Source organism: Trichogramma pretiosum, unplaced genomic scaffold, assembly GCF_000599845.2.
Source record: "Trichogramma pretiosum strain Unisexual culture from Peru unplaced genomic scaffold, Tpre_2.0 scaffold61, whole genome shotgun sequence".
NCBI lineage: Eukaryota > Metazoa > Arthropoda > Insecta > Hymenoptera > Trichogrammatidae > Trichogramma > Trichogramma pretiosum.
The window spans coordinates 404894-426404 of record NW_019641638.1 but is presented as its reverse complement, the minus strand read 5'-3'; the positions used below and the strand labels follow the sequence as shown (position 1 = coordinate 426404).

Below are 21511 nucleotides of genomic sequence, written 5' to 3'. Positions count from 1 at the left end.
TAACGACCAATCGCTGCCCTCGCTCACAACATCACAGACACATATATACACACACAGAGCACGTACAAACTAAGAGAGACGAGGGTGGCTTCGAAAGCTGCTGACCAAGCGTCATCCAGTCCAATTTTCTCGATTGCCTCGCCGCGCGCCATTCCCCCGTTTCTTATAATAGATACGGTGCTGCTGCTGCTGCTGTGCAGTGAGCAGTAGCACCCCCGTTTTTGCTCGACCGCCGCCGCACGGACACTACTCTCTCTTCTCTTCTCTCTCTCCATATATAAATACTACGTACGCTCGTGACAGATAATCTCTATCTCACTTCGAAGCACTTTGCGTATTACAAAAAGCAGCAGCAGCAGTTCCAAGGCAGTAGCAGTTGAATTTATAGAGGTCCGAAAAGACAAACGATTCGACCGAAGGAAACTCGTTATATATTATAATAAACCGCGTTTTACCTTTATTAATAATGGCCCCGAAATATGTAGAGGCTATATATTTTCCTCGGCAAGGAGCTCGCCGCGCGCTCGTAGATCAGAACCGGAAAAGAACTCGATTACGACTGCAGTGTCGTCGTCGTCGTCTCTCGAAAACGAGGCCGATATTACGTACACGTATATAGGTGGCCCCGAGCGCGCATTCAAGAGAGAGAGAGAGAGCCCCGGCAGAAGAGGTAGAATAAAATTGTGTTATATGAAAAAAAAAGAAACAGTCTTCGTTCGTTACCTGCCACACGAGAAGACAGAATTATAACAGAGAGAGAGAAAGAGAGAGAGAGAGAGAAACGTGTGCTCGCGCGTCGCTCTGGTGGGGGCCTCGTACATATTATAAGTCCGGAGAAAGGGTTCCTCCCCGTTTTAGACCCTTTTTTCGAACCTCCGATCTCTATGTTATGTATAATAAAGCATATGCAGCGCGACGGTATAAACGGAGCGCCCCACAATGTGCAACGAAAAATTTACCTACGGCGCATACACGCGCGTAAGCATATTTATACATCCAGCCCTGCGCGAGCGCGATGCTCGTCGCATTAGCGCAAGGACTTTTGTTGCGAAATTTTCAGCGTTGCCGAATAGCGTCGTTAGCATATATAGATGCATAAAGAAGGAGAAGGAGAGAAAAGCAACCCCCAGCCGGAAGCATCGATCTATTAGTAGCTGTACATCGGGAGAGAGAGAGAGAGAGAGAGAGAATCGATAAATTTATTCAACGAGCTCGAAATAACGCACACACACACACGTACGAAAAACCACCGTGATCGAATCCGGGCCCGGGATTAATTCGGCTAGCAATACGTATTTGTCGATGTTCGACGACGAGCAGCAGCAGCAGCAGCAATTCCAACCGGGCGGCACGGTGGTGAAAAAAAGTGTAATTTAATTTATTTTCTGTCCCGCTGAGAGAGACGATGGTACGTATGTACGGCCCGGAGTGAGGAGCGCGCAAAAGGAGGCGAGGTCGTTACGTTATTGCGCGTAGATTGCGCGAAACCAAAAAGTAAAAAAAGGGTTAAGATGAATCGCATGCACGGTGTGTTCGAAGGTCGTACGTGGCATTTTTTCCTATAATTTCTCGATCGAGCATCGCTTATGTATATAGCAGCTATAGCCCTTATGCGTGCCTCACCTGCCCTTTTCCAAAACTCTTTTATATTTATAATGCGTGTATACTTGCAGAGTCATCGGCGAAACATTTCCATTAAATTATACTGTTTTTTTTACGATCGAATTCGTCAAAAATTCACGCGATACGTACCAAAAAAAAATGAATAACGCGTAATATTATATCATCCGATACGAGGGTCCACCTGACGAAGCGTGAAATAAATTTTTCCTTCCTTCGCCGCGAGCGTCGATTGACGCAGCAACTCGTACATTATATATCTATAATATCGTTCCATTCGTGGCGCGCAGGAAATCAACTTACAAGGCCGATTACGGGACTGCGACGACCCGACGGCACGTGTGAACCTGCTGTACACCGAATATACGTATATAAACGCGAGTGCAGCTACAAGGACGGTGACCAACCTGTGCCCGTGTGTGGGGCCCCAACACCCCTCACAAAAGTAAGCAGCATTTCGTGCGCGATATTCTCGAGACCGATTCACTGTGCGAGTACACTGTGCCGAGCAAGTGACTGAAATTTCAATTCCCCGCGTGTACACTTATCCGCGGGGTGGATTACGCGTTTTAGGAAAAAAATAGAGAGAGAGAGAGAAGAGAGAAATCTGTCGAGGGACACGCGGGGCAATAATGCGCGCACGGTCCGCGCGCTTGTACAAGGGTGATTTTTTGGGTGAAAAAAGCATGAAAACCGACACCAAAAAAAAAAGCGAGCTAGCAGGAGGCGTCGACTTGACGCTGCGCAGGAAAAAAAAAGTAGTACCGGTAAATGACTCGCTTTTAAGTGCCGTATCTGATTTAGAGGTCGAACACCTTACGCGCCACGATCCCTATTTGCGCAGGTTTACGGGATTCGGTTTTTTTTTTTTTTTTTTGTTACCCGAGTCCCAAAATAAATACAGTTATCGAGCTGACGTTTACAAGTGCGCGTTTTGATTGAAAAGCCACCCTGATTTCCAAATATATAATAATATATAACCCCGCACCGTGACTGCTCATTTCTGCACTTGCAGCTAACAGCTAAATGGAAACCAAAATGCTCGAAATCGTTATCGAGCCACTCGAGATAGAGAGTGAATGAAGAGAAAAAAAAACATGGAAAAGGGGTTGCGCCGCCGCTGCGAAATCGCGCGCGTACTTTAAATAGCTCGTCTCTCGATCTCTCAAGCTTATCCGCGTTGGCCATCTGTAAGAACCCTCGAGGCTCGCTCGGACGCTTCCGAATATCTTACATGATGGCGCCCGACTCTCTCTCTCTCTCTTCTCCGACGCGCCACTTCTCTCTCTGGGCCCCGAAAATATATTCTGCGGCTTTTTTCGACTGGTCCGATCGTATCTATCTTTCTCTCGAGCGAGATATTACACATTGCGGAGTCTCCAGCCCTTTAACGCCTCGCGCGCGACTGCGGAGATTCTTTGAATCTGTATATAGACAGACGCGCTAGAGACTCGATGTACTCGAGAGCCCGAGCGAGAGAAGCCCCTTTTTCATATGCAATGCGTATACGTAATATGCATATATAGCATTCGCGATTCATAGGGTAGATTATGTGTCTGTATACGGGCTGCTCGCATAGGACTAATTTTTTTTTGGAACGAAAGTATTGCTTCGTCCACGCGGCGTGACAAAATGAAAATTGAAAAAAGAGAGATATAATACGGTCTCTGGCGATTTGACGCCGCAGAGCTCGCGATCGTTCTGCGCCGCGCGTCTACATCGATATTCTCCCGAACTCTGCGTGCGCTATACTTAATCCTTTTCACAATTTTTTAACCCCATCTGTCGCGTCGTCCGCGTGTGTGGCGCAGCAGCAGTGTCTGCAACTTTTTCCTATATAAGTTCTATTTATTCGAGAACGCATCCCTTTTTTGAGAGAGAATAATATTCAAAAGATATGACGCATCGAGCCTACGTTATACACAGCCCGTATAGTTTGTCTTTTCTGTCCCTCTCTTCCTGCTCCTTTATTACTAAGCTCAACGATTCATCTTTTTAGCGCGGAATAATTGACTATATATCCTCATCGAACCGGTGCGTGCACAGAGAGATCAACCCACGTGACCTACATACAGGAGAAAAAAAAGATGATACGTCTATAAACTCGTGCGAAGCTCTTCCCTCTCGAAGCGAGAGAGACAGAGAGAGAGAGAGAATGTCAAGGCCGTACTTCCGCGATCCTGCGCCTATATACACATGCATATACACACGAGCGAATGTATAACGAGCCTCGAGCTGCCGCCGCTGTTGCTCCGGCATATTATACATAGTATACGCGACACAACCCCTTTCTCGCATTATACACATAGTAGACGTATATATAAAATACGATCGATGCAGCCGGAAGGATAATCTATTAACATAATTTTACATTCTCGCGCAGCCGTCGGACGGAGCGTCGTACTACAACGTAAGAGTATATATGCGCCTATGATCGACGTCGCAATGCACAGATGCAAAAAAAAACGAAGAAGAGAATAATGGGCAAGAGAGAGAGAGAGCGATTTTTTAGCGTTCGCATACACGTACCTGCGTGCAAGTATACCATAGAGCGGGGAAAGAGCGAGAGAGGACACATTGGCACTTTGCTGCTGTTACTACCGCTCTCCCCCCAGCGAAGGGGTTAATTCAAATATTTAAAAAAAAAAAAAAAAGTTTTTCCCCGCGCGTGACCCTATTTCACGTCCGGGACCTTCTTTACGGCCGCTGCTTTTTTTTCACTCTCGCTTCTCTTTAGTATTATTATTTCGTCGGGATGGGTAACCTTATATAGCACTGTATACGGCTATACGAACTGAAGTGCGCGTACACCGCAGCTCGGAGAAATGTATAAAGTGACGTTTGTGATCGAAAACCGAGGCAAAAGGGTTGTCGCGTCGCGTATACATACGTATACGCATTTTGCTTGGAAATTTTGTGTTGTATACCACGTCTCACGTCGTCATCTTCGTCGTCGTCGGAACGTCATACTGCGATACATAAAACGTCGTTAATGCGTGTATATTATACGACCCTCTCGTATACATATTGGTTGCTGCTTTTTTTCTCACACGCGATCCAGGCAAGCGATTCGATCGTTTATTACCGTATGGCATTAGACCTCTCGAGTATCTCGAGCTGTCTCTCGCTCAGCAATCGTCGCGCGCGATATTTCGGTGCTTTTCTCGATGCTTTGGCTTTGATTTACGACAAACTCGCCGCGCGACGGGCCATTTGTCGTGGACTTTTGCATACGGTTCGCAACGCTATCAACGGACGAGAGCAAAAAATTATACACACACACACAAGTACACGAGAGTTGAACGATAGAAAATTGGAAAAACTTGGGCACCGCAGCGTATAGGTATGAGCGAAGATCGCAGTGGCGAAAATTATGAGAAAAAATAAGAAGAAGATGGGGAAGGAAGGAAAAGTAGAAGCTGCCCCCGCGACCGACGTCGGTGTGCTCTCTAGCCCTTATCTCCGGTAAACAGACCAGTAGCGGATCGATACGCGCGTTTATACGCACTGCTGAGTAGCCGAGACTCACGACGATGGTACAGAGAGAGAGAAAATTTGAAGCCCAGCGAGCCACGGCTATACATATATCCTCCTATACATTGTGTATATAGGATGCCTGTTTATGGCGCGCAATTTATTTCTCGAATCGAAGGTAATGGTCGTCGGTTTAGCTACTGCCGCTGCCGCTGCGCATCTCCTTGCTTTTTCCAGCTCAACAGTTTCACTGCTATACGGTAATAATGCGAATATATATATGTGTATGTGTGTGTGTGTGTGTGTGTGTGTGTGTGTGTGTGTATCTGTGTCCAGGCGGTGGCGGCGAAGCGTCCCCCCGACGCAAAAACTGCCGTCGCCGCTGCTGCTACTCTGGAAATCTAGCCGCGTATACGGTATATAAAGCCCATTAAAAATTCAGACGTATATCTCTCCGCTGCGCCTCGACGTATTGTCCCTTTTTACGTTTCTCTCTCTCGCGTAGAAAATTATGAATCTTTCATTTTGATTTTTTTTTTCGTTGCCTCGTTTCGCTATTTTTTTTTTTTTTTTTTTTTTTTTTTTTTNGAGTTTTTTTTTTTTTTTTTTTTTTTACTTCGCCCGACGAATGCGCAATGGCGTATACGTAACTCGGGATTGGAGCTTTTGGCTTATTTAAAATTTGAACGCACACACGAGAGAGCACACATGCGCGCGAGCTTACGTACGGATTCATCGGACCAAATTCATTCGATTTTTTTTTTCTTCTTATTCTGCAACGTAACTGCTGTTCGATAAAGAAAATCAGGAGGGGGTCGAAGATAAAAAAAAAAAAAAATGAGTGGAAAGCTAGCTCGATCATCCTGGCTCTCTCGTCGAATTCCTCCTCTTTTCACGCCCTTTGCTCGGCCATTATATACACGCGGAGATATAATACATTTATGCCCTCGATGGACTCGAGGAATTCGAGATCCATCATTTATATGATCAGATTCCACGATGACTCGCTACTCTCTTCTTCTTTTTTTTCATCCTTTTTTTGTGCTGTTGCTGCTGCTTCGATATCTCTTAGGCAGGCACGACGCGCGTATCGATAACTATATGCGTATATGACATTGGGGATCAGACCACGAGAGAGAGAGAGAGAGAGAGAAAACGCCTCGGATCAGTTCGGCTTCTTAGCTTATTCTTCATCTTCGACGCTAGCTCGGGGTGTCGTTGGTCGTTATCTCTGGATTATGCGGGGGGGAGTACAGTCCACCCCGACACCGAGAAGCTCGTGTAATCTCACGTTGGGCTTCGTCCGTCATAATGATCCAAAACACCCAGCAATGCAGCGGAGGCCCATCTCGAGTCAATATAGTAGGTGATTCGCCCGAGTCACGCGTTTACATGCGCAATGGCCATTGAAAAATAGGAAAAGTACCATTCAAATATTAGGAACACATATTATTTCATCTTGGACTTATACAATTATTTTGACTTTGCCACTTGCAGATTTTCTGTTCAAAGATACTCGCCATCTAGTGGTCAGGGTTCAAAGTTATATCATTTTCAAAGTAGTATCACGATTGGTCAGAATTTTTATTCACGGTTTAATCGTCATTTTCAGGTCATTTAAAGTGCACCTAATATTTTTAATAAAAATATGAACAGAAAATCGCCAAAAACAAACCAATCAATCAAATACATTTTAAATGGTAATTTTTGAATCTCTATGTCCATCACTTATCTTGAGCATTTCCATCAGGGGTGCTTAAATATTCTTTCAAAAATCCCAGAACAATTTTTAATCGTATTCCGTTCAATGAAGTTCGATCCTTTATGTCTTATGCGAATGGCATCTAATATCAAAATCCCTGCGGTTTGGCCTAAAGGCCACAATTTTCTTTAGTTTAGTTCTTTAAGTGAATTTACCGAAATCGGAGTCACTGAAAAACGCAAAACACACACTTAAACTTGAAATATCAAACACGAAATTTAATCCAAATTATGTATCATTGAACATTTTTACCCGAATTATCGATCATTTCGGAAATTGAGAAACAGTAAGTACTCCCCAGTCTCCAGAGAGATACTCACCTTTTTCCCCTCTCTCTTCTCTCTCCTTTTTACCTGATCGCGCTTCTGATTTTTACCCCTTTTTTCCCGCGCGGGACTGACAGACAAACACACACACACACACACTCACACTGATCAAAACGGGGGCCCTATCGGCTATAGCGTGTCAGGCGTCTCGACTCAGTTTTGGGCCAGAGCTCGAACGCAACGGATCGCGTCGCTGCTATACGTACATCGCGCGCGATTGTGTGCGTGTGCTTATGTGTGTGTGCGCTTAGGTATAAGCACTTCTATATAGGTACGCAACGTGTCACTCGGGATAATCTGATCGTGCGGTATAAATCGCACTCGAAAACGTCAATTACCTTGGCGCGCTCGAGAGCCACAATGCCCCGTACACACATACAGGTTTGACGCAGAGAGAGAGAAAAAAAAAGTAGATTATTAGCCGCTGTTACTATTATCGAGGTCAAGTGCACACTTTTTTTATGTTTCGCTATATCAGTGAAAATTATCATATCGCGAGACGCACCGCGGAAAATTATATACCGAGATAAAGACGAGAGTCGAATAAATTTTTCGTAAACGCGCGCGTGCGCTGCTGCTGCAGAAACAATCGCTGTAATTTTACACGGTTATAAGTACGCATTACTTTGCGCTAACTATTTGCCGATTCACTCCGAAAACTTTCGCTTCTAGAGTTGCTTCTACTGCTGCTGCTGCTGCTCCGAAAGTCAAGAAGTTTCTTGAAAATCTTTGCAGCTCGTGCTCGCGGTTCTTTATGGCCTTTAGCGACGGCGTCGTAGTCGTCGTCTCTTGGTTTATCTTACGTACAGTAGTTGGAATGAAACCACGTCGGAGTGACCGTGAAATCTTCTTACATAATGCGGGCGACATTAATAGCTCGATCCATTTGTTAACTTTTACCAAAAAAAAGAAGGAAAAAAGAAAAAAAGAAAATGAAACTTCGTACATCATCTAAGAAAGTGAAAGTTATAAACGTGCAGCCGGATGAAAAACGTGCTAAAGTTTTCAAGTACCTAAAAATACCCTTTTTTTTCATAATCTTTGCGCGATCGAACGAAATCATCGATTTAAAAATATTTTCCGAAAATTCGACTACAAGCAGCTCGGAATAACGTCGGACCAGACCGTCGTTGAATATGCATGACATTTATACACGTCTGTTGGAAAACACAAGCGATATGCGCGCGTGCCAGTGCGATGTCCGCCGCCATTTCTGCAGGCCGAATTGCCTCGACAGCAGCAGCAGCACGTCGGACAACGAATGTATAGTAGCCCAAAAGAGCTATAGGGGCAGTCTTACTCTCTCTTCCTTACTTTCTACTATAGCATATATAGCCGCTGTACGCGTGTGTCTGTGTGTGTGTGTGTTAGACGTACTGGGCAAGAGAAGAGAGAGAAGAGAAGGCGGGAGCTCCATAGCCCGGAAAGATCGCCGTATATATCGACGAAAGGGGGTGGCGGTGTAGTGCGGTGCTGGCTATACGTGGAGGCGGCAGCGGCGATGGAGGTAGTAGTAGTAGTAGCTAGACGTCGGCCAAAACGTAGCGGTAGTAGGGTCACTACGGGCAGCTCAGCTAGACACACACATATACACGGGCTCGTGTATACATGTGAGTGTGCGCAAGAGAGAGAATATCGATCGTCGTTCTTTCTCTTCGTCTTTCTCTTTGGCTCTTCGTATTATATACGGCGAGCTTTTTGATGCATTACATCCGAAAAGGTTCATCTCTCTCTCTCTCTCTCGGGCTCGGACTTTGCTCGCGGAAAATATGTTTTTTATGCGCGCGCCAGCTAGCTATATGGAGAAAGAGAGGAAATTACCCTTCTTTCGTTCTTTCTTTCTTTCCTCTTTTTTTATTTTATTATTCCAACGTGACGCCGTCCCCGTGACACGCAAGCTTGACTTTTTCCTTCCTTCTTTAATATGCGTATTTTTTTTATATATTATGCGTTATACGGCAAGATGTTTGCGGTGGTCGTTTTATAATCGTACGAGGCGGATTTATTTGTACTTGTGCCCGGGTAAAAATGGTCAGCATGAATAATGGACCTATGATCAAAGATGTATGTTTTTGTATTTTGAAATGTATTCCCATTAATTAACTTCCCATTAAAATCACTTTGAAGATGACAGTATTACTTTGGGCATTTACCGCTAGATGGCGAATTATTTTACATGCAAATCTGCAAGTGGTAAAGTAAATATAATTGTATAAGTTTTCAAAGATTTCATTGCCTAAGTTAAACTTTCGTTTTAGATTAGTCAATGGCTGGGTTTTCGTAAAAATTTTTGACTCCCCGGCATTTCTATAGGTTTCTAGACATATTTCTGTCACAGCAACTTTTATCTCAAAACTACGAACTTATAGTTTTTATTACTCGAAGACTCGTGTTCTTTGGAAAAAATCACCGTCTTTCGAGACAATCATAAACGAACGTACTTACCACTGCTTTTTCTTAATCGAAATTTCATTGAGAGTCGCAGGGTATACACCACGCACATTTTTATTTGTTACGGAATTTTTTGTCTTTCGGGCCAATATATACGTTTGCTGTGAAACAGGTACAAATCCACGCGGTGCGCACAAGGGTTATACATAAAAGAGCCCAGCTATCCGTCGGAGGTATAAGACATCTGAAGAAGAAGAAAAAGATGCACGCACTCGAACGAGCAGTTATATACATACGCGTGTGTATATAAAACATGATACAGCATATATACACAAACGTATATAGCCGCGACGCAACAGAGTCATGGAGAGAGAGAGAGAGATGAAGAATGGAGAAAGAAATCAGCGAAAATCGTATAAAGCTCTAATTTTCCGTGCGACTGAAGACATATGAAAATCCGCAGTCGAAATAAGCGCGCGCGCGTGCCACGCGCCACCCTCTCTCTCTCTTTCTTATATTCTCATGGCTCAGTCGCGACTCTCTCTCTCTCTCTCACTCTCACTGCGTTGCGTACTTTTTCTTCTTTTTTTTTCTGTATTACGTTTATACCGCGTGTGTAGTCGCGAGGCCAATAAAAATCTCCTGCGTGCGTGTGTCTTTTTTTTTACGCTTGTATATCTTTATACGTTTAAGAGACCACTTTAACCACCCCCTCTCGAATAAAAGATCTCGGCTCTGACTCTCGAAAAAGCTCGAGCTCGCGTCGAAATTTCTTTTTGAATTTTCTAACGCGACGACGCGCGTACATAATGCATTCGATGACGATGATACCTTTCTCTGGACATTTTAGCGTCTGTCTCTGCTAGGCCGATCGAAGAAGCCAATCGTTGAAATTTATCCACGCGCCGCGCGGGGATAATGTCATCGTTCGTATTCGATGCGTCGCGCGGCTATTACGCCCGCCGAAAAGTATCCCTTATACAACATGCATGAAGAGTCGCGATCGAAACATAAAAAAAAAATAACAGCAGCAGCGAAGCAGCAGCAGCAGAGAGAAAAAACGTAGAAGGATACACACATCGAGAGAGAGAGATTGAGGAAAATGGAGAATTAGGGACGAATATTGGATCGTAAAAGATGCCGAATCGCATCTGTTTCGGGTAAAGTATACACACAAGCACGTATAACATCGTGCACACAACAGAGGAAGAAGAAGAAGAAGAAGCAATTCCCTGGCATATCCCAGCGTAAGTAAGGGGGGGGTGCGGAAAAGTCGACGGAGAGTAAGAAAAGGGACTGCTCGTCGGACTAACTTGGACAAACGAAAATACGACGACGACGACGACGACTCGGGGGTTGGTTGGTGCTGTTCATGCAGCGGTAGTACGTTTTTCTCTCCGTTTCTCTCGGCTCTTTTTTTTTCTTACTTCATTCTCGGTGGCGTAGGAGCAGTAGTAGTGGTAGTTGTAGTAGTTTCGCGTGTGTATATATATACGTACGGTAAAACCGCACGGAATCGATGGCCGGACTCGAGGGTACGGTCCCGCGAGAAAAGCCACTGTAGCCAGGCTAGCCCGTGTATATAGCGCGCAGGAACTTTGACTATACGTATCGTGGCGGCTTCAAAACGTATAGAGCATGTATAGTCGGAAGATAAAGTTTGCCATTACCTTACGGTGAGCCAACTGTATCAAGTCTACGCTCGTTGTTTATTTGCCCGCGTATACGTATTAGATAATTTATTATTGCTCGCGAAAAAAATGAACGAAAGATTTTGTTTTGTGATAATTATATGTAAGATTACGATCGCGACGCCGAGTATTTTATTTGCTTTTCCGATCGCGTCCAACCCCCTTCTTTTTTTCCTTATTATTCGACGATTACCGTCCAGCGGGCCCTCGACGCGGTCACGCCGGATTTTAGCGATATATACGCGCGTACGTACTTACGTACACGATTGTCATATCCGCAGCGTCGACTTCGAGACTCGCCGTCAAAAAGGAAGCGAGGAATAAAAAAAAATTATCATTACTCGAGTGGCCGAAAAGCGAGTTAAACTGGAGCGTAAAAGCGTGTGGCTCGCGCGTGTGTATACACAAGTAATTCATGCACATATTATAGAACTAGTTTTTCCGTTTTACAACGTCGTCGTCGTCGTCGCGACCAGTTTGTTCGTGCCCGCCGCCGCCGCCGCACCGCCTGCATGTTAATGTGTATCTATAGGCGCATGCGGCCCGGGTGTAACACAACTGGCTTTTCGCGCGGACGCGACACATTTTATGTAATCGTAAACCTTAGATATATATTTTGTTTTATTTTCAATGTTATAATTTGAATATTTTCCCTTTGCGTCGAGCGTAAGCTAAAAAAGAAAATCGTAACAAAAAGCAAAACTGGAGCTGCACCGACGATATTTTTGCATTGATCTTGTCGGAAGAGCGAGAGAAGGAAAAAAAGGAGATCTTCGAGAGCCCAGCGTACAATAGACCAAAATGTGCATGTGGAAGTTTTTTTCAGAGATAGAGTACAGTGCGCGGGACAACACATATACAGACCCACACACACACACACACACATACATAGAGAGAAAAAAGTCAGCCTTGCTCTAGCCCATGGTATTGGAAAAATGTTATTTACGCGGTACGCCGGGCTATCTCTCTCTCTCTCTCTTTCTGCTCCTGCGGAGTCTTTTCTCTCTCTCTTTCTTATACTGCGCGCGTCCTTATTTACATGCGGTAAGTCTCCTACGGGACCGAAATCCCGGGGCCGCCCGATAATTCTTCCTTTGATCCCGTACTGCCACCCTCTTAGGCTTTATATACTCTCTTTTCGCGTCGCGTATATAATATATATACGCGGCCGATTTTTACCGACGACGAAAAATAAAAAAAAGAACGCGATTTTCGGAATAGCGGAGAAATATGAGTTTTCTGTTCCAGCCTTTTTTTTTGGTAAAGCGATACTTTGCCGTACGTATAGGACTAAGAAAAAGAAATGGATTTTTAATTAGCAGAACTAAAGATCGGAATAACGAGCAAGGAGAAACTCAATTTTTTTGGCATGAAATATGTGAAAATTTTCATACCACTTCTGATATAAGTTGATTAATTTTTGAGTTGACTTCTTTAATATTTTCTCCTCCTTGCGTGAGTTAGAAATTGATAAAAATAATTGTTTATCCTTGACCAATCGAGTAATGTTATAAATTACATTATTTGAAGATGAATGTGGTACGGCAACGGTATATTCCACAATTATAGTAAATTTAATTGAAATGAAACTGCGTCCTCATTTATAAACACCAGATTCAATCAATTTTTTATTTCTCATTTTTCCGCAATAAAGTATTATTAACAAAAAAATGTTTATCATTATTCATTGGTCAAAAGGTATCTAATGTAATCTTCTTAATGATATAATTACAATTATAATTTACATATAAAGACTAGTAAAAAGTACAGATCTGAGCTCGTTTCATTGTTTGTGTCGCGCGTCGCGTGTATGACCTGTGTATGACCGTGGATTGTCCGACACGATGCTTCATCGTGCATGCTATACGATAACGTTACGCTACACGGTGAACTATGCGGAGCTGGTCTCTCATAACCTCAAGTTCTTCGCATGGATACAGTTTTAAAAAATATAGCGAGCACAATACAGCAGCTCTTAATTTAGTTTGGAAGTGAAATCATCTCAGGAAGTGTTGACGATTAATTGTTGACGAAATTTTGAAGCGAGAAAGATGGAATCCAATGACAATAGCAAGGCCGTAGCCAGCGGGGGNGTCAGAACCCCCCCCGAAATTTGGGATTTTACCTTCTGTTAATGGTAACCCAAGCTACATAAGTAACCCGGGTAAACCCCCCCGAAAAAATTTTCTGGCTACGGCCCTGGACAATAGTATCAGGTAATTTTCATTTTTTGAGATGATAAATACATAACAACACATTACTTGATCTCATTGAGGTTATTTCAGAGTGAAAGAGGAGCCTTGTGATGCACCAATCATTGAAAATAATAATGAAATGATTGACGAGAAGCCCGATCTTAAGAACATCCAACTCTTACCACGTCTGCCAGAAAATTCAGTAAGTGTTGATAATTATATTAACGTAAGTTGTAATTGTGTGTAACTTATACATTTACATTTTCTACAGATGCCTAACGCTCGGAAATGTGAAGGAAATCATGATATTGTACGCGATGATAAATTGAAAATAGTTTTTGAATGCCAAGACGTCAAGCCCAACATTAATTTATCAGCAGTTCAGAAAATTGAAGATGATTCGCGAGATATCGAATATAGTGATGGTTGTAAAACTAAAAACAAAATTAAAATAGAGCCTGCAGTGGTAGTAAAACAAGAAATCATGGATGATGCTGCAGATAGATCGAATTTGAATTTCAACCCTATAATTGTCGAACAAAATATAAAAAGAAGAATTACAAAAAATCTTAACGAAGATCATGACCTCAAAAAACACAAGGGTGCGGTGCATAGCGATACAACCCTAGCATGTGAAATATGTGCAAAGAAATATTCAAATAAGTATAATCTTAAAATCCACATCGAGTCGGTGCATAGTGGAATCACTTACGAATGTGATATATGCCAAAAGGCATCCTCAAGTAAGAGTAATCTCAAAAAACACATCGATTCAGTACACAATAGAGTCACATATGCATGTGATTTATGCGGAAAGAAGTTCTCAGAGAATGGTAGTCTTAAAAAACACATCGATACCGCACACAATGGTGTTAGACATGCATGTGATATTTGCGGCAAATCATTTACTCAAAAAGTTGGTCTCAAAAAACACGTCGATGGAAAACATAATGGTGTCAAACTTGAATGTGATGTTTGCAGAAAGTCATTTTCACTTAAAACTAATCTCAAAACCCACATCGATTCCGTGCACAATCGGGTCACATGTGTATGTGATGTATGCGGAAAGATATTTACAAGAAAAGATCATCTTAAAACCCACATCGAGTCAGTGCATCATAAAATCACGCATGCTTGTGATTTATGTCAAAAAAGATACTCAGACAAGCGTAATCTCAGAAAACACGTCGATTGGAAACATAATGGTGTCAAACATGAGTGTGATTTATGCGGGGAAAAATTCACAACGAAATCTTATCTCAAAGATCACATTGATTCGCTACATAATGATCACACTTACATGTGATATATATGCGGAAATGTGTTCAAACGAAGAGGTGATCTCAAAAAACAAATATCATAAATTATTCCAATATCACCTTATTATGTAAAGATCATTTTTACTTTTCACAAATATCAATAAATTTTCAGTAAAAAATTGAAATCCTTGATCGAGTGCCAATTTTATAATGCCAATAACTTTTCAGCGCGTTAAGCTATAAATTTAGAGACCCTGAAATTTTTTCAGCTCTGTTTCGCGATTTACTCGCTTCTATCGGAACAGAATCACTTCACAACTGTTAAGCTATGTATAGCATATTAACTCTTTAAAAGAGGAAGATGTATTTGTGATTCCCAGAAATAATAAACTAAGATGATAAGATGTTACCAGTTTGACGCTGTCTCGAGCTTGCTATAATCATAATAATTTATTAGCAGTTATTTCGATGACCGTCGATCGATGTCGCGAAAATTATCAATGACTCAAATTTTGGCAGCTACAAGCCAATGCCTAATTATTAATTATTATTCGCACCCATTCATTTTCATACATGAGAGTTTTCAAACATCCACTGCCAAGATATCGGTCTCGCATGACGATCGGTAATTGCTGCTTCTTCACTCTTCTCGTACGAGGGACTCTACGTTTTCACCTCCGCAGCGGCTTTTCCATCTATTTTTTATTTATTTACACAAGTATAAATCTCATTGCGAATCCGGCGAGTAGAGAGCGCATGTGGCTACATAATGCGCGTGAGTATGTGTGTGTGTTGCGAGAGACACACATACCCAGAGAGAGAGAGAAGAGAGGCTGTCGAGGAGCGCGTTTGGCAAAGTTTCAAGACAACCCATCTGCTGCTGCTGCTGCTGCTTTCCTCGGCGCAAGGCAACTTCAATGATAGTTATATAACAAGATACCTTGCTCAGCTTTAGCTCTCTCTCTCACTTTGCATGATGCTGCTGCTGCTGCTGCTGCTGCTCTGTGTGTACGTCTGTCTGTCTACGGCACGGATATATACATGTATTCCATGTCACTTTATATACGTATAACACACATATGCGTGCGTATGTAGAACCAGCGACGAAAAGGAACCGCGCGAAAGTGCAAGTCTCCGCCTAGTTTGCATCTTATGAAATAATAAAAAAAACCCAAGTCGAGGATCGAGTGCGTGCCGGCAATCGTACCGATCGTATCGTATCGTACAATAATACAGCCCTAACGCGATGTGATTCGAGTTGATTCGTTTTTATAGCCCGATCATCTCGCGTGTATATATGCGACACGTACCATGGAAATTAAATCAGGCGCGGTGCGCAATCTCTTACTCTCTTATACGATCAGCTCCACGGCAAAGATCTCGCATACATACCCTCATATATACACGGTGAAAGATATTTCGTGTCCGAGGCTAATTTTACAAGGCGCGTAGAAGAGGGCAACAGCCCATTTCCTTCTACTTTCGCTCTGCGGCACGTCTATCCTATGCATCTATATACACACGGAGCGGCGCGCAACATAAATAAGGGGTCGGCTTAGCCGAAGACCGAGAGAGAGAGAGAGAGACTTTGGCCTTTCTCCTCGTATAAGCCATCGTCCTTAACCAGGGCTCTCCTGAAATTGAAAGATGAGGAATTCTCGGGGCGCGAGCTCAGGCACTGCTGGTAGTAGTAGTAGTCCTACAGCCGAGTTCGTCGAGCCCATACACACACACAGACACATACATACATATATATATATATAATATATATATTGTACGCGGGAGGTGATCCCTCTTTGGTTAGTTAGCGGTCGCCAGCGGCTAAGCTCCGAGCTAGACCGATGCTATATGTATATTTCTCTCTCAGACGAGAGAGAGAGAGAGCCCCGGCCCCGGCCACCGACGACGACGATCTCCACTCCCTCGTCTCGAGCTCAAATACTACCACTACTACTATTAATGTTACTACTACTATATATATGTATGGTGGCTAGCCACGCGTTATATATGTATATGCGCATGCAGATAAGGAGAGAGAGAGAGCCAAGATCCTGAAACGTAAAATGTACGCGCGTACCCGACTTGGCTATGCATGCGCACGAAAATCGAGCCAGAGGTCAGTTTTCTCTCCCCACTGCGGCACTACTTACGAGTCTTATATTATATATGTCGGTGCAGTGCAGTGGACTGGCCGATGGTAGTAGCAGTGGTCTGTACAAGGGGTGGTAGTGACAGTGGTGGTGTTGGTGGTGGTGGTGGGAAGCGATGGTGGGGCAAGAGAAGAAATTCCCAGCCCAGCCCCATTGGTCAGTCTCGGCCGAGGTGCAGTACATATTGAGCGAGCGAGAAAAGAGAGAAAGCCAACTCTCGACTATGGTCGAGCTTCTATATAGGTATTACTACTGCTGCTGCTACCCCACCCCCTCTTGAAAATATAGTCTCTCTCTCTCTCTTTTACTCGCCGGCTGTGGAGCTGTGCGGCTACTACTACTACTACCCTTGGTATAAAACGCCGTATATACCTAGGGGGGTAAGTCCGTATTTATACATATATAGGTATATATACGGTTGGTCGTAAAAAAGGAAAGAAGAAGAAAAAAAATGTACGCGCTTAATATATACATATAGTATGTATATAGCGTGGCGACTCGACTCCGTACACTCCCCTTCGACCGGCCTGATGCGGAGCCGAACGCGAAACGAAACGAACAAATGGAAAGGTAAATGCGATATTGTGGCTGCGCCATTTGTTTTGTCTACTACTACTACCACTGCCGATGCCGCTGCTGCTCTTGGCTTTTCCAATCTTAAATCGATAAGAGTTCGACTGGTGGCTGGCTGCGCCGACGTTGGTCATTGACGTCGCTTTCAAAGGAGGTAAAAAAACGAGGAGGATGAGGAGGAAGAGGGAGCGAGTGAAAAATTAATGCGACTCGAGCGCTCTTTCGCCAGTCTGCGATTCGCGAAGAAAAGAATATATTCAATTATATTAATAATGAATTCGCAGGTATACATCCTGTTTATATTATACGTAGTACGTCTGCGTGTGTGTGTATGCATGTAACTTGCATATCATTCTGCAGTCTTACACATCTTCACCCGCGCACGCAGTGTAGCGTGCAGAAGTTGAGAGAGCAGTTACATACATATAGCTGCTGCTGCTGCAACGAGAGAAAGAGCTAGAGGGTATGTAAGCTCGCGATAGCTGCCGCTGCCGCTGCTGTGTAGGGAAATAGGAGTTAGCGCGCGCTGCTCAAGGTTGTAATTTTAGCATTGGAGAAACGAGGAGTACGTCCAACCTGTCCAAGTCTAAAGGCTATTTGCATAGGCGATATTATACCTCGCCATCTCTGTCTCTCTGTCTCTCTCTAGCTTTGTGCTCTGTTGCTCGTTCGTCGCGGCTGCTGCTGCTGCTGCTGCTACTGCTACTACGAGTACTCGACGCGAACGTCTTGGGATCTTGAGAATTGGATTAGTAGTGGTTCAACCTTACTCGCCCGCTCGTCTCCCCCCTGACCCTCCTGCTCTGCTGCACCCCCCGCGGATCCTCCGATGCTCCCTCCCCCCGTTTCACCCCCCCCTCGTGACCGACGCCGCCACCACTTCCACGCGGCGTCGACCACCTCCTCGGCTGCAATGCACCCCCCGTCCTCTTCCTCCTCCTCCTACTCCCCGCAGAGTCCTCCACTTTTCGAGCGATGTTGTATCCTGCACACACACACACACACGCATACACACCTTCATACATCTATCTATATATCTGTATGTATGAATCTCGCTCTTGGACTATACTCAATTTGAACTAAGAACGCCGAGACTTCGTTGCCTCGCTTCTACTGCCGCTGCTGCTCGTCGGGAATGGCCAAATTGCTAAATCAGTTTTACCTGATCACCTATTCAAACGAGCGAAAGTTGCACGCTCGACGTTTCGGACCTTTCCTCTCTCTCTCTCTCTCTCCTTCAATCACAAACTCTACCTCGTGCTACCTTGCATGTATACCGCAACGATGCACTGCGAGCTGTATAGCGATTATATTCGATTACTATCGAACCGATTCTCCGTGTATGCATAATACATGTCAGAGATGTTAAGATCGACTACACCAATGAAAAAAAAATCGATATTTACGAGCGTCGAGCGATTGACCCTCAAAAAAGATCAAAAATTTAAAACAATTATGAAATAATCCAATATGAAGTATTCCAAGCTTTCACTAAGGCATAGATTTTTATGAAGTATTGTAAATTATTCTCTAACCAGCCGAATTGTTAACAATTGTTAACAATTTTTAATTTAATTTTGATTCTATTAAAACTATGTGAAAAATCTGTTTACACGAGTATGTACCATATGTGTCATTATATACCTTTTTAGTATGAGCTCTGATAAATACATTTCTTTTATGTGAATATTTTACCACATATTTCGCACATACATGTGAGCTGATTGTGCGCCTGGATGAATGATATTTTAACGACATATCAGGGCTTTACATACATCACGGTACATATAATTATGTGATGATACACAGTGCGTTTGGACGTGGTTAACGACGCCCGACAGAGAGAAAAATTATCGCCAAGGAGCTTAGAAAATAGCTGATTCGACTCGATAAAATACGAGTATAGTGTGTTCAGTCACTAACGAAGGGCTAAACTCCTGCAGTGAACAAGTGTTTAAAAATAGTATCAGTAAACGAGTATATGTCTTTACCTACACGAGGTCTATAACCTCAAATACTTTTTCAGTGCAAATCTTGAAAATTAACCGTAATAATTAAGCGAGTGATGGAAATCAGCGAGAACACAGTCAGGTACTACTTTTTTGTTCATACCATGATGCTTTTTCAAGCAATCGTTTTATCAAACTTGATTCATTTTCAGGGTGAAGGAAGAGCCGAAAGCAAGTGACGATATTGTCAATTTGGTGGACTCTTGCGAAGTCAAACATTTGGAAACATTCTCGTTTCATACATCATCAGTGAGTACATCAATATGATTTATGTTTGGTTTCGTTTAATCGAAAACAAATACATAATTTTAATTTTAGGCCAATAACACGAATGAGCCTGTGCCGTTGCAGAAAAAGTTAGATGAAGAAATATTTATTGATATTGAGTGGAAAGATGTTAAACCTCAAATATTGTCTATATCGAAAATCGTCTGCAAAAATGAGTATCAAAATTATCCACCCATTGTAAAAATAAAAAACGAAAATCAAATATCGTCAAACATCTGCAAAACTGAAGGTCAATGTTGTCTATCTACAGTGAAAATAGAAAATCAAACTCAAACTTACTACTCCATGAAAAAAAGTCCAATCATTTTGATAAAAAAAGATTTCGATTATTATAGTAATCGTAAATTTCAAGTAAATTCACAATTGAAATTTGAAAGGAATAAGGAGAGTCAACAATTTAAAAAAATTACTTATACTAAACTATTTGATAAAGGTAAAACGAATCGACAAAATTATAAAAGAGAAACAAATCTAAATACACATATCAATGCAACGCAAGAGAGAATTAGACCAAAAGAATGGAAAATTTGCAACAAGCAATACAAAAGTGCCCTTAAAACTCACTTGCGTATAGTACATAATCGGAGCTTTGAATGTGAAATTTGTCACAAATCATTTGGACGAAAATGTACGCTAAAAACTCACATAAATGCAGTACATGATGGAAGAAAACCCTTCGAATGTGAAATTTGTCACAAATCATTTGGACAAAAATGTAAGCTAAAAACTCACATAAATGCAGTACATGATGGAAGAAAACCCTTCGAATGTGAGATTTGTCAAAAATCATTTGGACAAAAATGTACGCTAAAAACTCACATAAATGCAGTACATGATGAAAGAAAACCATCCGAATGTGAGATTTGTCAAAAATCATTTGGACAAAAACAACACCTCGAAACTCATATTGATGCAGTACATAAGCGTAGCAAACCCTTCGAATGTGAGATTTGTCAAAAATCATTTGGAAAAAAATGTACGCTAAAAACTCATATAAATGCAGTACATGATGGGAGAAAACCCTTCGAATGTGAAATTTGTCACAAATCATTTGGACAAAAATGTAAGCTAAAAACTCACATAAATGCAGTACATGATGAAAGAAAACCATTCGAATGTGAGATTTGTCAAAAATCATTTGGACAAAAACAACACCTCGAAACTCATATTAATGCAGTACATAAGCGTAGCAAACCCTTTGAATGTGAGATGTGTCTGAAATCCTTTGGAGAAAAAGGTAAGCTCAAAATTCACATAAATGCAGTACATAATCGGAGCAAACCCTTTGAATGTGAGATTTGTCACAAATCATTTGGACAAAAATATACGCTAAAAACTCACATAAATGCAGTACATGATGGGAGAAAACCCTTTGAATGTGAGATTTGTCTGAAATCATTTGAAGAAAAAGGTAAACTCAAAATTCACATAAATGTAGTACACGATCGAAGAAAACCCTTCGAATGTGAGATTTGTCAAAAATCATTTGGAAAAAAATGTACGCTAAAAACTCATATAAATGCAGTACATGATGGGAGAAAACCCTTCGAATGTGCGATTTGTCAAAAATCATTTGGACAAAAACAACACCTTGAAACTCATATTGATGCAGTACATAAGCGTAGCAAACCCTTCGAATGTGAGATGTGTCTGAAATCCTTTGGAGAAAAAGGTAAGCTCAAAATTCACATAAATGCAGTACATAATCGGAGCAAACCCTTTGAATGTGAGATTTGTCACAAATCATTTGGACAAAAATATACGCTAAAAACT

At 42.4% G+C, this 21511-nt stretch overlaps 2 protein-coding genes across 2 annotated transcripts; both read left to right on the top strand.

The window, feature by feature from the left end:
- The first annotated feature begins 5014 nt into the window (after window positions 1-5014).
- On the top strand, window positions 5015-14765 carry LOC106654022 (zinc finger and BTB domain-containing protein 41-like). The gene is made up of 3 exons (XM_014373711.2): window positions 5015-5085; window positions 13550-13661; window positions 13731-14765. The coding sequence occupies exons 1-3, from the start codon at window positions 5015-5017 to the stop codon at window positions 14763-14765; spliced, it is 1218 nt and encodes a 405-aa protein (XP_014229197.2).
- A 4529-nt stretch (window positions 14766-19294) lies between these two features.
- LOC111693784 lies at window positions 19295-20957 on the top strand. Its single transcript, XM_023459439.1, has 5 exons — window positions 19295-19532; window positions 19603-19699; window positions 19769-20392; window positions 20568-20681; window positions 20829-20957. The coding sequence occupies exons 1-5, from the start codon at window positions 19507-19509 to the stop codon at window positions 20955-20957; spliced, it is 990 nt and encodes a 329-aa protein (XP_023315207.1). The 5' UTR covers window positions 19295-19506.
- The last annotated feature ends 554 nt before the right edge of the window (window positions 20958-21511 follow it).